The following is a 16,029-nucleotide window of genomic DNA, read 5'->3' as shown; positions in this document are numbered from 1 at the left end:
TCAGAAGAGTTTTTATGGCAAGGAACGTGCTCAGCTGAGCCAAGCAGCAGTAAGTTCAGAGCAGGCACCTACCAGTGCTTGACTCAACCACTAGATTACAAACTTTTCCGTTTAGTAAAATTTGTCCTTCTTGCCTACTTGTATTCTTGTTTTTCTCATTTATTGTTTATTTCTCATGCCAGAAACCTGCAATGCATGCTCATGGAGCTGCTTCAACTCTCATATGTAGATAATGATTCAGCCAGATTGTACGCGCATACGACATACTTGATAATATATATATCTAATGTGTATCGGACAGAAGTCCTTATAAGTGTCAAGAAACTATCTCAAGAGTTTTAACGCGAAATCAAAAATTTAGTTAAGCTAAAAGAAATCCGTATCATATCATCTACACACTTTCAGATACATATTTAATATTTTTTTTAATAATTTATACATGTGTATTTAAATATATGAAAAATCGTAATTAAATGTTCCAATCAATTTTACTCTTAAAATCTTTCTTGTGAAAGATTGAAAAGGGAAAAAAAAAAAATAGTTTCTAAATTGGAATATAATGGGTCTTGCTAGTTGCTAATGCTGTTTTTAGTTCAAGGACTAGACGTGTTCTAGGCCGAAAAGTACAGAGGAATGCATCTTTCCTAAAAAGACAAAAGGAAATGAGACTTGAGAACATGATGAGGTTGTTGAAGAACAGCAAAAAAATTTGGGTATCGAAAAAAAAGTGATACTAAAGGGTTAATTATCTAATTACATCCATTGTCAGCCCAACCTCTGACCTTAGGCAATTTCAAAAGCCAATAAATTACTTGCCATTATTTGTATCGTGGTTAAAATTATCTTTTAAAGAAAAGTTATTATTATTATATATAATATATACTAAAGATAATAATTTTAATTATATTCAATTAAAATATTTAAATTATCTTCTTCTAGCTAATACTAATTACTCCCTTCTTTCCTTTGTACGTGAAGTAGAAGAATTTCTTTCTCCAAAACACGTGTTACTTGAATATATCAGGAAGCCTTTAATATTTATTTTTAAATCTATCCTTATCTCTTTCTTTCTTCTTTTCTGGTGAAGATCCTTATCCTTATTAAATGTCTAAGCAATTTTATAAAGTTTTGGTAAAATAACAATTTAATTTTGGCATAAAATTTGGTGGAAAATTATACAGATTTATATATAAGGTTATCCTTTTAGTTTCAAAAAATAAAAAGAAATAGTTAAGAGTAATTAATATATTTAATTTAAATATATCTATAAAAAAAAAGATAAAACCTCCATCTTTCAAATTGAATTTTTTATTTTCATAATATTTAATATATAATATTATTTTTTAAAATTTATTCTTATATTAGAATAAGTATAATAATAAATAGAAAAAATAATTTAATTTATTTTGATCTTTTCTACAATTGATAAATAATCTTTTAATTTAAATAAATTATTAAAATAAAAAATTAGTATAAAATAAATTATTAATTATATACATTATTCTATTAATTAGATAATAAACGAATTGATATATAATTTTTAATTATTTATATAAATTAAAATTATATATATGAATTTTATAGTTGTAAAATATTATTGATTTAAATTCTAAAAATTGAATAAAATTTTATTAATTTATTAATTTTATAAATTTATATGATGAGGTATATGTACTTATTTATAATATATTAAATGGCTCCTACTTAATTGTTTCTTAATCCGTATATAATATCAAAGGAAAGGAGGGGACACAGAGTAGGAATATATTTGGTTTTCTGTCATTTATATTTTATTGGTGTTCTCCACGTGGGCATTAGCCTTTCTTGGATGTCTATTTCTTTTCCATGTTATATTATTCAAAGTATTTTCTTGTTTATCTTTTAATCAATAATATATTTATTAGGGTTAAAATATTAATTCTGGCGCTGTATCAAAAATAGTGCGAGTTAGATTTGTATTTTCTGGTGTGTTCTATTATTGTCCAGATGTTAGTAGATGCATATGAGATGTCCCTTTTCCCCGATTATTAAATTTATTTTATTTTTCTTTTGGTTCTTGGGAAATAATAATCCAACAATCTCCATCACTGATGAGCTTCAAATTGCATGATAATGGGCCACAGACAGAGAAATGGATGGCTGAGTGTGCTAAATAAGTTAATGCTTATTTGACAAATCTCCAATCTACGTCTTGTAAGACAAGAATAGGGCTGTGTTAAGTGAGTGTCGTTTTAAGTAGTAAAAACATGAAAGAAGAATAAGTTAGAAGGGAGTAGTGCCCCTAACTGCATGGCTTCAGTTCAACCATATTTATAGGTTTGTGCAGCGACTGTAATGTAACTTTCTTGTGTCAGAAGAAGGACCCTTTTTTCATTTATTTATTGGGTTTTATATGAAGTGAAATAAAAACTTACATTTTGGGTAAAGTTCGATTAGAAATCTCGAATCTAATCAAATCAAAGAGAGAGGAGAAGGAGAGGTAGTAGCAGGCTCAATCTAATCTAGTCCGAAACGCATGAATAATGACCCACAATTATAATTCATAACTAATACTATTAAACTATTTAGTTGTTAAGAGTAAACAGTAAGTGAGGGTACCGACCAGAAACAAATTGAGGATTTTGTCTATAATCAATTCCCATTAAATAAATCTATTTAACGACAAAGGCTTTGCCTTGTTGTTGTGTTAGAGAATATTTCAAAACATAAACAGCTAATTTTATATAGGACAAATCATAATGAGACATAACAAAACCATGCTAATCTGAACAAGAAAAGAGAAATTAATTAATACCCTTTTTTTTTTCTTCTTTTTGTTAAGAAATAAAGGAAAACGATAAAAAAAAAAAAAAAAGAGTTTTTATTAATAAATACTAGTAGAATATTATAGGGGCAGGATTGACAGAGATGCAGCCCGAGTTAAAGGTGAAGGGCATAGAAAGTCAAATAAAAGACAGGGTTCCCATCCATGTAATATTATTATATGTCCTTGTCCGAGCTTAGCTGTTTCTTCTACCACTCGCTGCTTTGAGCAATTTTAAGCTCCTTTAAAAGCAATCCCTAATAGCAGTTTATTCAAATTGAATTCTTTTTTGTTTATAAAAATATTTAAAGCTTAATTGTATTTGTTGGTGGTGTTTTTCTCAAAGTGGTCCCTTATAATACATCCAAAATTCCCAACCACTAGAGGATGAGTTTCCTTCCATCAAAACAAAGCCCACTTCCTCTATTTGCCAATTTTCCCTAACTCCAAACAAACCCAACTACAATGTGCAATCAGGAGCTGACAAGATTTAATCAATTTGATTGTGATATCCACGATTTTCATCTTTTCTCCAATCATTTTTTCTTTCTTATGCTCTCTTTAAGTGGATGGCCTTTTTTATAATTTTTTACACTGTTTTTGCCTATTTTTAAGTTGATAGTTCTTTTTTTTTTTTTTTTTTTTTCTGTGGGGGGTTATGTTTTCTCTTTAGCATTTAGCATATTCTTTATGAAGCCGTTTGGAGCTTTTAATCCTTAATGGGATACGGAGAAAGTGGATATGATTTGATCTGATCTGATCAAGCAAGGATTCACTCGCGCTTTCTTCTCCAAATCAACCCATCACCCTAGTCTTTGGAAAAGACTTTTTTCTTTGGGAAGACAAAAAGAAAAGGAACATCTTAAAATTTGTTGATTAATGTTAAATAGCAAGGTGTACTATAAAGCCTGCTGCTTCTCAGGACATCACAGATGGGTTTGGTCTTGAACTGAAAATTGAAAATGGAAGAAACCCACATTTGACAATTAGCTCTTTTTAAAATTACAACAACGTTCTGGGCATATCTTAATCCCAGGCTGCTCTATTTCCATCATCTGAGCAACCCCAAGAGAAGAGAAGAGACAAGCAGAGCATAAAGCTCTGCTACAGAAGAGACACGAGCGAGAAAAGTTAAAAGCAAACAAAATCTTTTATATATATATTTATATATATTTCTACAACATAAGTATAACATACAAGTTCATAACAAGATGGATATATTCCATTCCATGTTTCTGAAATTAGTGTTTGTAAAATTTACTAATTTACTAAAAATCACCACCAAACATTACCCCAACACTTGTTTTACTCCTCCATTATTTATGGCCGGAAGTGAATCAGGGCAAGTCTTTAATTCTATATCTGGTGGCTTAGTTGAACACCACTAACATGTTCCGATCCTCAGCATCTCATGAAACTAGCCTGGCCCCTTCTCAGCTGGAAAGACAATCAGTACTCTTCAGACCAAGAGACGACTAGTCCCCCCAAAGATACAGAACTCATATCACCACTCCTCCTGTGGTGACATGGTAAGATATAAAAATACTACACAATCTTATAACTACACACCATATCACTGCAGAAAGAAAAAAAGAGGAGCGCAGAAAAGAGAAAAAGCAGAGAACCCAAATGATGTGTCAAGCTTCTGTTATGTATTTTGGCTGCCTGTAGGTAAGGTTAAGTAGAAGTCTATAAACAGTTAGGATTGACAAAGCTTCTAATCTCCTCCATGAGGCTATAGAAGTGCTCATTATTTGGCAAAAAGTAGAACCCTATTGTAGCCTGTTTTAGATAAAGAAGTTTCACTCCATGGCCAGCTTGTTGGAGCCCTTCAACATAAGCTAATTGCCAATCTTGGACAAGATCCAAACCAGCCACAACAACTAGACTTTTGGGGAACTTAAGTTGTTGGAGATTTTTGGCCCTAGGACCGAATATATTGCACGCCGGATGATCTCTATCTTCCCCTTCAGGTAGAAATGCTCTCCAATACCAATCACGATCTTGTATTGTTACAAAATATTTCCCATCTAACCTCTTCTCTGATTCAGTTCTTTCATGCCCCCCAAACATTGGATGAAGAAGTATATTACCCAATACCTCAATTTCAGCTTCTGCTGCTCTTACTGCTACATGATGAGCTATATTACCACCTGAACTATCTCCAGCTAAATATACATGAACCTTTGAATCTTTTCCACTTTGAAGCCAAGTTCTTGATTTAACCCACTTTAGAGCTGCCCAACCATCATCATATGCACAAGGATACCGATATTCAGGCGACCTACGATAGTTGACAGATACAACAACGGCATTACAAGTGCTCACTAAACGGCGACAAAAGGTGTCATAGATAGCACTATTGGCAGAGGAGTGAGTGAAGCTTCCACCATGAAAAAAGATAATAACTGGGACAATCTCACTAGTACTCAAAGGCTTCTCAAGCTCAACAATGCCCCACTGAGCTTCATTTTCAGGAGCAGGTAGATAAACCCGGTTAAGAAGGCTTGTGGCTCTATCAACATGATCAAAAGAGAAAACACCATCAACTGGGATGGTGTTGGCATTAACTTTACGGTCAAGGAACTCCGCCAAATCACGATTGAATGTTCCGTCTGGGCGTCGAAGGAGATTATATGCTAGCTTGAAATTTGAGATGAGAACCCATGTGTTCAAAGGAACTACCCTCTGCAAGAGAGAACAGATAGGTTTTTAAGAATTAGATGTTCCGTTTAAGGTAAGAACTTAACATTTTCTTTAAATTGCAAGCTTGAAGAAATTTTGTTATAAACCCAAAACAGAAAAGAACAAAATAAATAAACCCTGAAAACCCCATATATAGTTGAAAGTCAGAATGCAAATCAACTCCCAAAACAAAACATAGGTGCAAATTTGTTTGCAACAAAGGAAATCAAAGGTCAAGAAAATCAAACAAACCCATGAAAAAAAATATAACAACTTCTTTAAAACCAAATCCAAACAAATTAAACTTGTCATATGTATGTCAATCTTGCGCAAGGAAATGGCCAAGATTTTTAAAAGAAAAAAAAAACAATCATTTTGAAGCTAGAGAAGAAGAAAATACCTTAGATTCATTGAGGTTGACTTCGTTAGTACCAGCCATGGGAGATGGCTCGCACACTCTCTCTCTATAAACCAGGACCCAAAGGAAGCGAGAGCTAAAGAGGGCACCCAAACAGGGAAAAAAAAAAAAAACTAAATAGCTAAACGACAAGCAGCAGCAGAAAAAGTTGATATCTTGTGCGAAGATGAAAACTTGATCATAGATAAAGCTTCAACTCATTGATTCCCTTTTCTTTCATTCTTTGGAAGAATATAACTCTCATGAAAAAGAAAAGACCCGAGAACAAGCCAGACACTAACACTTGCACCTTACTTATTATCCCCTCTTTCTCCGAAACAGATATTTATATATGCAAATTAATATATCTGATTCTGTAACAGTTCTTTTCTTTTTCTTTTTCCTTTTTTCTTTCCCCTTTTTCTTTCTTAGTATCTCTACTCTTTCTCTTCTTTTTCTTCGGTTGCTGTTGATTGATTCTAGTTTAGAGCAGTGGTGAAGAAGAAGGAAGAGACACTTATCAGTTGTTTCTCTCTGAAATAAGGGAACAGTGTTTGTGTTTATGTATATAAGAGAGAGAGAGAGAGAGACAGACAGAGCAAGTACGGATATAATTTGAGAGAGAGAGAGAGAAGGATAAGAGAGGGAGAGGGAGAGAGAGAGTCAAAACTCAAAGGGAAAGAAGGAAGGAGCGACGGATGTAGACGGAGACGAGAGAGACGACAAAGCAGGCGGCCGAATTAAACTGTACACGTGGGTCCCACCATCCTTCCCTCCTACTATTACTGGCCCTTTCTCTCTCTCTCTCTCTCTCTCTATATATATATATATATAATCTTAATTTAAGACAATTAATTTAGAATCTATTAAGTTTTATCCTTTCAATTATAAATTTATAAATAACTGGTTACTATTCGTAAGAAATATATAAATATTATAAAATATAATTATTTCTAAGAATTTAATGTTTATAAAAAGATTGACTAGTTATTTTCTATGTTTTTCATCACAAAAGAAAATAATTTTTAATAAATTTTGTTATTTATAAAATATTATTAAAATTTAACTGTTCTATTAAATTTAATTACTACAAAAATTAGTAAATTTATAAAATAATATTAATATTTTGTATATATACTATCTTATTGCAAATGGTAATTTTTTTCATCATTTTTAGCAGTTTAAAATAATAAAAAATTAAACATTAAAAGTGTATGTTTTAATATTATTTTAGCAATCTCTCATTATACTAAATTTGTTTCTAAATATATCGTGTTAATTATATAAAAATAAAATAAAATAATTATAAAATTTTCTCTATATATGTAAATAAGCATTAACTATGTTTCTTCTCTTTTATTTTTGTTTTCGTATAATTAATATTGTTAGATAAGTAAGCTTTACTTTGACTATTTTATAATTTAATTGTGTTTTTAGTTTAATATTTAGCATTTTGGTGTTTTCGGATCCGTTTGAACTTTGTGACATGTGAATGGCAAGATTGGGGACTGATACCGTAATAAATTTATTGATATTAATACAAATTTGATTGCTTTTCCCCTTTTATTTCACTACCACACTTTCCATCAGTTTAGCTACTTTTTCTTTTTCTATTTTGACAAGTCCCTTTGCCATTAGCCATTTCTTTTCTTTTGAATTATTATTTTTTAAATCATAATTCATATTTTAAAGAAACAAATTGTGGTGATTTAATAACATTGTATTTGATGATATATTGTCATAAGTTTCTTAAGAAAATAATATTAGCTATTAAAAAAGAATTTTGTTGGTCAAAAAAATTGCTAAAGAAAATATTTTTTTATTTTCAAATAGAAGTCACATTTAGACCTTTGCATAATTGTAAAACTAAAAACTATAAATCAACTATCATATTTAGCCACATAATAGTTACTCTCATACCAGATATTTAAGAAGAATTTGGGGTAATAATAAAATATGCATTTTATATGTAGTATATTTGTCATATTATTAATTTATAACTGTTTTCTAATTGGAAATTTTTATATTGAGAATATAATAATCAGATAAATACTATGGTATTAGAGAAAATCAATTAAAATCTTAGTAAAATTTTTTTTGCATAATTTAATAAAGAATGGCACACTATTAAAACGGTTGAGGGTGTGAAAATAGACAGATTGTAAGGTCTGGCAATAGCTGTAAATGTTTTTTTTTTTATCTATTTAAACATTTTCCGCTAAAAACAAAATCAAGAAAGGAAAAAAGGAAGCAAACGAAGACTTTCCTGCGTGTGGCCGACGCCAAGGCACGTGGCGACAAAGGGCTCCGTCTCGACTCTTTTGCCAAGCCCCCATCTTTCCTTCTTTTCCCTAACTATCCCTCTTCCTTTCCTATATCCACCAATCTACCCTCTTTGAGGAGGACACGTGTTTTGTCTCCTAGTGTAAAGCGCGTGACGGCATGTCTTTTGTCAGGGCTTGAAAGAAATTTCCTTTGCCCTTTTCTTTCTTTCTATTTCTTTTTTCTCTTTAACTTTTAATTTTAATTGTTATTTTTTCCTTATAGTGTCATCAAATGTGGGCTTTGGATTTTGTCGTATTCTGTGGAGTCCTGTGTGTCTTGTCAGTCCGTGGATTTCAGACACGTGTCTACTTCAGAGCAATCACATAATTTTTTATAGGGTCCCACATCTTAAGACATTTCTCCTCAATGTCTTATTCTTAAAACATGTTGATACGATGATCGAAAAATAAAAGGGTGGGACCCCGGATGATGGGTATCGCGGACTCTTTGTTCGCCACGTGTCACTTTGAGGCTTTTGCTCTTTTTTTTTTATTTTGTTTTTCCTGCTATCATCAATATGGGACCCGAAAGTGAATCTCACGCCGTTGGTTTTGATTGATGAAAAGATGCAAGGTATGATGATGGTTAAAGAGCGGAAAGTTGGGCAATAACAAACTGGGGAGGAGGAAGGAAGAAAGGATGAAGTACTTTTATTGCAGACGTGCTTAACTATACATAAAGTGAATCGGGACCATTGGATTTGAGTACTTTGATATGAAAAAGTCATACCGATATAGTAATCCTAAGATTCTTCAAGAATTGTTTTATGAATTTCTTTAATCAAAGTGGTCTCCTCGTTCGATCATTGCTCATGTGTGTTGCCTATGCTCATGTCCTTGCGATTCAAGAAACTTCAAATTTGAAAACATGTCTACATTGTTGTTTGTTCCTCTTTTTTCTCTTTTCTTTTTTTTGTTTCTTTTTCTAAATGGGATTATGGTGTTTTGTTGGATTCTTATAAATCTATATTTTATATAGGTTAAATATATATTATTATTTATATCAATTAATTAATTAATTTAATACATTAATTTTAATTTAATTTAACTGATATTTGTATGTTATTTTATTCAATATTTAAATTCATTTAACTTTTAATTTAATCTACCATACTTTTTAGCTACGTTTTATAGTAATATTTAAATATTTTATACAATATATATAAATATATTAAATAAATCCATATACCAAAAAGTATTAAAATTGAGTAGTTATTAGTCAAATTAAAAATTAAAATATTAAACCGACTAAATAATCAAAATTTATAGACATAAATATACATTTGATCGTTTATATAAGATCCAACTTCACATCTCTTTTTTTCTTTTCTTTTTGTATAGTTGACTATTTTTTTCTTTTTAAATTTTTTATGATAAAAATATTACATAAATTTTTATTTGTATCTTTTTCTCCATGGCGGGTGGTATAATATATAACCAAGAAAGAATAATGTGTTAAAATGTATTATATACTTTTTCAAATAAAATTAAATTACAATGATAAAGACGATTAAATTAAATAGAGATTCATTTTCATTCTTTTAATCAACAAGCTAGCCTAATTTTGTTTCTCATAAGAATTTATTTTTTTAATATTTTAGATTAAATTTTTAAGAGGACAATACTGGTTTGAGCAATAATAATCCCCTATCCTCCTTTAAATTTGTACTTTATTGATTTATAGGTTTGGTATTAGCTTCAAAAAGTTTAATTTTCAATCTTTGCAAGTCTTCTATGCCTGTGATGACAGATGTCAGAGCTTCATCAATGTTGAGCTTTTCAGACAGTAAACGAGAGTTCTGTCCGATGATGGAGAAGACAAATTCTTACATTTGGAGCTTTGATATGGTTTTTTGTGAGTGGTGAAGCATCTTGCGTTGCGAGCGAAAATAAAAGAAAAGAAAATCTCTTTTTTGTATAGATCAGTTTTAATTATAAAAATTGAGAAAAAAGAAAGGAAGAAAGAGAAAGAAAAATAAAATAACGGCACGCCAGTGGGAATGTTAAAAAGAAAATAGAAGGATGTGTTGTCGTTTAATGGGGGGGGGCGGGGGTGGGGATAGCATGTGGCGCACACACGCAAACATTTTGCCTTTCGACTTTCTCCTTCTGCCTTTCCTTTCCCTTTCAATTTGCTCCATTTTGTATCTTTTTCCTTTCCTTTTTATTTTTTTTATCTTCTTTAAGAAAAATAAGTTTTAATTGTTAGTGGGGCCCACACTCAGTTTGTCCTCTTGTGCGTTAGGTCAACAACTAGAAAAAGCTTTTGTCTTCTTCTGCCGATTCAGTCAATTCCACCACGTCCATACAAACTTAATTTCTTCCCCTATATATATCTTAACTTTTCATATTTTATATTATTAGCATGCGCCCATCTATAATATATTTTACTAATAAAAAAAAATCTTTAAGTTCTAATTACATGTATTTATCATTAGAATGTAAATTTATATTTCTTATTTTATAAATTAACAAAATTTACATTCAAATATTTACTATTTTAAAATAATTTCATTTTATTTTTAAATAAAAAAATAAACATATATATATATTATTTATCTTTTAATTTTGGCATAATGAGAGCATATAAGAATTAATATATTATATAAAAGAGAGAGATCTCCTATTGTTGTTTTTCTTATCATTATATTTATTTAGTGATGAGTGAAGGGTGAAGACCCACCGTATATAAAAGATCTTTGTCTGAAAAATCTATAAAATGCTATAATATATATATATATATATATATATATATATATATATTATCGTCAGCAGGCTTATGGATTTCTATTCTTCCAATCAAACTGTTTCACTCACTCATTTTATAATCATTAGTTCAGCAATGTTATTATTAATGGGAAAACACAAGTAATAATATCTCAATTTTTTTTAATTTTTGCAATATCCAAACTCGACTGCTAATCAATCTGTTTGACGGATAATTAATTCTTCTACAAAAACAAAACAAATTATTGAGGTCAGATAAATATGATATTTTTATAAGTATCCAGACATAAACGATTTTCATCTTAAAAGTATTTAAGTCCTTTTTTTTTTTTCCTTTTTTAATTTGGAATACTCAAGCCATATAAGTTGATTTAATTTTGTAAATACCATTTAATAATTTTTAATTTTTTCCTAAATTATGAAGTTAGTTTAAGTTTAATAATCAATTTTTTATGCACTGTAAAATGGATGCTTAATTATTAAATTAAAATTTCAGGGTGGCGCGTTAGATAAATACAATGACTTCATATAAAACAAAAAGATAGAAACGCCTCTCATTTGTTTTGAAATGTCCAACGTCCACTAATTAAGCAAAAAAAAAGAAAGAAAAGAAAAAAAGGAACATAAAAATAAGCATGCACCAATAATTTCAATAACTTTGGAGAAAGCAAAGCATAGTCAATATAGCTTTTTATTGCCATTCTATGGATGTTCTTCCAATTGGGCAATGAAAGAGAAACAGAGGCATATACATTGAATTTGGAAAAAAATAAATAAATAAATAAATTAAAATTGGATGATAATGAGGTTTCCCTTGAGTAAAACAAAACAACCACCAAACATTTTTGTTTTTATTTTTTATCACAATGTCACCACCAAACTCAGTGTACACTGTATGTGTCAAGTGTCTTTTTTTTAGTGATTAGTTTCTTTTATTTGACCATAACCCAAGTCTCACATGCATCATTACTTTCATCTTTACCCATTTCTTCTCCTCTAATTGCTGCATTAGGAGAACCCATATATATATATATATATATAATGTCTTTTTTTCTTAATAAATCAACCAATATATTTTAATAGTAAAGAACTCAAACAATTTTCATTGAATGAATTTCGAATTGATCGAATAATAAATAAAGAATTAGAGATTGAATTAAGATCCAACTAGAATTGAAATATTATTTCCTGACCATATATTAAATTATATTTAAAATATGTATTAGTTTTTATAATATAGAATCATAAACATAAATAACACTAATATTATAATAAAATTACTATGTTTCGTGTAGCATATTTTTAAAAATATAATTTATCATTTATATATAGAATAATATTTTCTTGAGAAAAATAAGACTACAGTAATTTATACAATCACATAATTAAAAATATAGAATTTTCTATTATTTTAAAATTTAATGTTTCATATAAATAAAGTTAATATAAAAAAAACAATGCTTTAAAAATTTATTTGATTAATATTAATTATTATGTCATTACAAAATCGTTGACTTAGAAAAATTTTAAGTCTTAACACATCTTCTTTTTTATATATTGTTTAAGTGCGACCAATTCTTATATATGTGACATGCTTTGTTCAAAACGTTAATTTTCTGATGGTGTGTGGGTGGGCATGAGCTTTACTTTTGTTCTTTCATGGATAAAGTTTGTTGAAAATTAAGTTTAGTCAAGTCTTAATATATATAATGATGCAATTTGTCATTAATTAATCCATTTTCAAGTCCATTTGATGTAACTTTCAATCAGGCTTCACAATGTTTGGCGATAAGCGGCACGTTTGGTTACAATTACATCTTTTATTTTGTTTTTCTCTTTAATCTTTCCTGGATTAATATTATATTAAGAAAAACGCATTTTGTATTTTATAATCCATTTCGCAATTAGCTCTAAATAATAGACTACAACTTCGATATTCTCTTAATTAATGGGATTAACAGTGTTGAAAATTAATAGTAACACCACAAGTTAGAGGTGACCCTAAAAACTCTAGCAGCCCCTTGTTTTCTTTTTTCCTACCAAAGTTTCATCTTTTGATCCACCGTATATAATAGTTCCTATAAAATTATAATTTACTGTTTGATGATTGTTATGAGTAGATTTTTTTATTTATATTTCTTGATATTTATTTTTATTTTTTATATTAAAATGTATTTATTAATTTTTATTGATAAAATATTTATACTTCTTCTAAAAGACAATGTTAATAAATTATTTTTTATAACAAAAATTTACTCAATAACTATCTTTATTATATAGAGTTGTTTATTAAATTTTTGTTAATTACTAAGAAATTTAATCAATAATATTATAAATATATTCTTTATATTAAAATTATTGTTTAAATATAAAAATAATTTATTAGTTAATGTAATATTTGAATATAATTGATGTGTTATTTTTTAAGATATAGTGAGTGTTTAATTAGAAATATAACTTATGAATTAATAAATTAGTAAAAAATTATAAAATTACATAAAAACTTAAATACCATGTATATATATTAAAATAAAAATTTTATGTGTTAAAAATTAAATATATATATATATATATATAAAAGAATTTAGGTGACAGATTCGGAAGTCAATGGTAGATGATATTGATTATTATTTTGGGTCCGTTGGTACTAATAACGCCTATAAATAAATCCCACAAGACAATTATTAATAAAAGAAAGGGGCATGGGTTAGTTAACATAGAATAAGATAGTCGAATGGCTTACAAGAATCCACGACATGGAGAATAGATTATGGATCCAAAACCCAACTATAATTTGTTTTTAGGGTTGTTGGATAACCACTTCTTAACTCCATTCCAATTCTTCTCATAGCTAATTGCATACGTTTGCATCTCTCAATCACATAAACAAAATAAATAAATAAATAAATAAACGTTTTCAATTTCATCCCACTGATTAAATGCCATGACTCATCCCCAAGGTACAATTTTTAATTAGGGAAAAACTTACAACATTGATTGAATTTTTCATGTCAAATATCTATATAAGAAATTTAAATAATAATAGATAATTAGTTGCCTTTTATTATTTAATAAATAATTAGTGGATAATTTTTTAAATAAATTAAAGTGGATAATAATAAAATCTGAGATCTCCGAACCGGACATGAAAGGCATGATGGTATAATGTCTCCAGCTAGGGATAACAACTCCTTAACCTTCTTTTTACTTTTTTATTTTATTTTATTTTTCTCCCATTCTTTTATCTGAGAAACAAAACAAGTCTAATAATACTGCACCTCTGATACCCACTTAGCTTCAAATTCAAGTAATATAGACAATGACTCAACAGTAATATTTTATCTAAAAAGTTTATTTTATAAAGAAAGCCATCACATTCTATATGTTTTCCTTTCAATTTCTATGAAATGTTTACACATTTCTGTGTTAAAATATTGAATTTTATTTTAAAGAAACTCATTTGTGAATTATTTTATTTGATTAGATATGTAATACAATAATACTTTACTGATAAGATTATCGATATTTTTTAATACTATATTTTATCTCTACACGTAAAAAAAAATGGAGGACGATCCATGTATTTATAAATTCCTATTAATTGTATTGTTAGAAAGTATTAAAATGGGTCAAATTGATTGTTTCAGAAAAAGACGGAGTCAAATGGATGGTTTATTAATTGAATAAATTACTAATTTATTTGCTACTTAATTAAATCTTAAACCTATTAGAACTGAAAATAATATATTAACTATTGTGGAAGTGTTTCAAGGATTCTTTTTCGCAGTTTTTTATTTTGCTCTTTTCTGTTATTTTGTTAATCAAATTACATGCGGAACATTTTTAATGTTAAATTGTGCAATTTGGTTGTTGCACATGAAATCATGAGATCATGTCTTTTTTTTGGGAGAACTGATTATTTATTTCAGTTTTTATTTTATAGTTCCAATTCCAAAACAAAAGTAGTTTTAATAACAGTACACTTTAACAGTATGAGAAGTCAGTCGAAAAACAAACAAAGCTAAAACTTAACTGAATATTGTAAGAACTGGGGAAACAAAATGTTGTAGGAAAGTGTTGAGATTGTATAATATGTGTAATAGTAAATTAGGAGGAGAAAGTGTTGTAACGGGGAATGGATGTTGGAGTCAGAGTGCAGAGTTATGCTATGATCTATTAGCAGCAATTAATTAAAAAAAAAAAATCAGAAAATTATTTAAGAAGAAGAAGAAGAAGAAGAAGAAGAATGGATTTTGAAACCTATAAGCACACAGGTAGAACTACAACTGACTGCAATAATATATTTTATGTGGTTCCCTTTCTACATGGTACTTTTCTTTTATGCTTGTTTAGTAGAAACAGTGACTCCTTTTGATGATGCCAAATTTGCGGGAAAGACCCTTTTATATTATTATCATTTTCTTTTCATTCTTTCTCGATACAAACACATAGTCTTTAATCTCATGTTTACTGCGATTTATATATATAGTATAAGCCAATTCTTTTTCCATTGCAGGATTATATGGATTCTTGTTTTTATTTATTTCAAGTAAAAATTCAAATGGAATCTTTATGATAAATTTTCTTTCATATTTGATTAAAAGCTGAAGTATGTTTCCCGTGGCACAACAATTAGTAGTTCAAAATTCACGGAGACCCTAACACTATGATGGTCTTTTTCATTTTTCTCCCACGACAGATAATAGCAATCCAGTTGCAAACTCACAAACCCTCGAGCCCCCTGATTTGGACGGACGAGGATTTTGATGGTAAATTAAAAGTTTCATTATTTACAACTTTAGTACATGTCACATTCACCATGACAGCGTTCGTTTTCCTTTCCATACTAACGGCAAGAAAAAGGAAAAGTAAACCTAATGGTGTTACTCTATTTAGTCCATGACAGTAACACCCCAAAAGGTTTGGATATTTTTGCGTTAATAGCCCAGTCCCAGTGTCTTACTATATTCGATAATTACGGCCCAGCAAAGTATTACAAATAACCAGGATTGGATAAACTAAGAAACAAGGTGCCTGCAAAAGCCACCGAATCTAGATATGGTGTCTAATGAGGAGGAATGGGAATATCACTA

The 16,029-nt window shown here is 29.0% G+C and overlaps 1 protein-coding gene across 1 annotated transcript; it reads right to left on the bottom strand.

Moving 5' to 3' along the window:
• Positions 1 to 3,934: 3,934 nt before the first annotated feature.
• On the bottom strand, positions 3,935 to 6,541 carry LOC8285826 (gibberellin receptor GID1B). Its single transcript, XM_002524721.4, has 2 exons — positions 5,889 to 6,541; positions 3,935 to 5,491 (listed from the first exon to the last, which is right to left on the bottom strand). Exons 1-2 carry the CDS (start codon positions 5,925 to 5,927, stop codon positions 4,493 to 4,495), a joined length of 1,038 nt encoding a protein of 345 aa, XP_002524767.2. The 5' UTR covers positions 5,928 to 6,541; the 3' UTR covers positions 3,935 to 4,492.
• Between the last annotated feature and the right edge of the window lie 9,488 nt (positions 6,542 to 16,029).

The sequence above is a fragment of the Ricinus communis genome, chromosome 1 (genome assembly GCF_019578655.1).
Source record: "Ricinus communis isolate WT05 ecotype wild-type chromosome 1, ASM1957865v1, whole genome shotgun sequence".
Taxonomy (NCBI): domain Eukaryota; kingdom Viridiplantae; phylum Streptophyta; class Magnoliopsida; order Malpighiales; family Euphorbiaceae; genus Ricinus; species Ricinus communis.
Note: the sequence above shows the minus strand (reverse complement) of the source record. Positions and strands in the feature narration are given on the sequence as shown.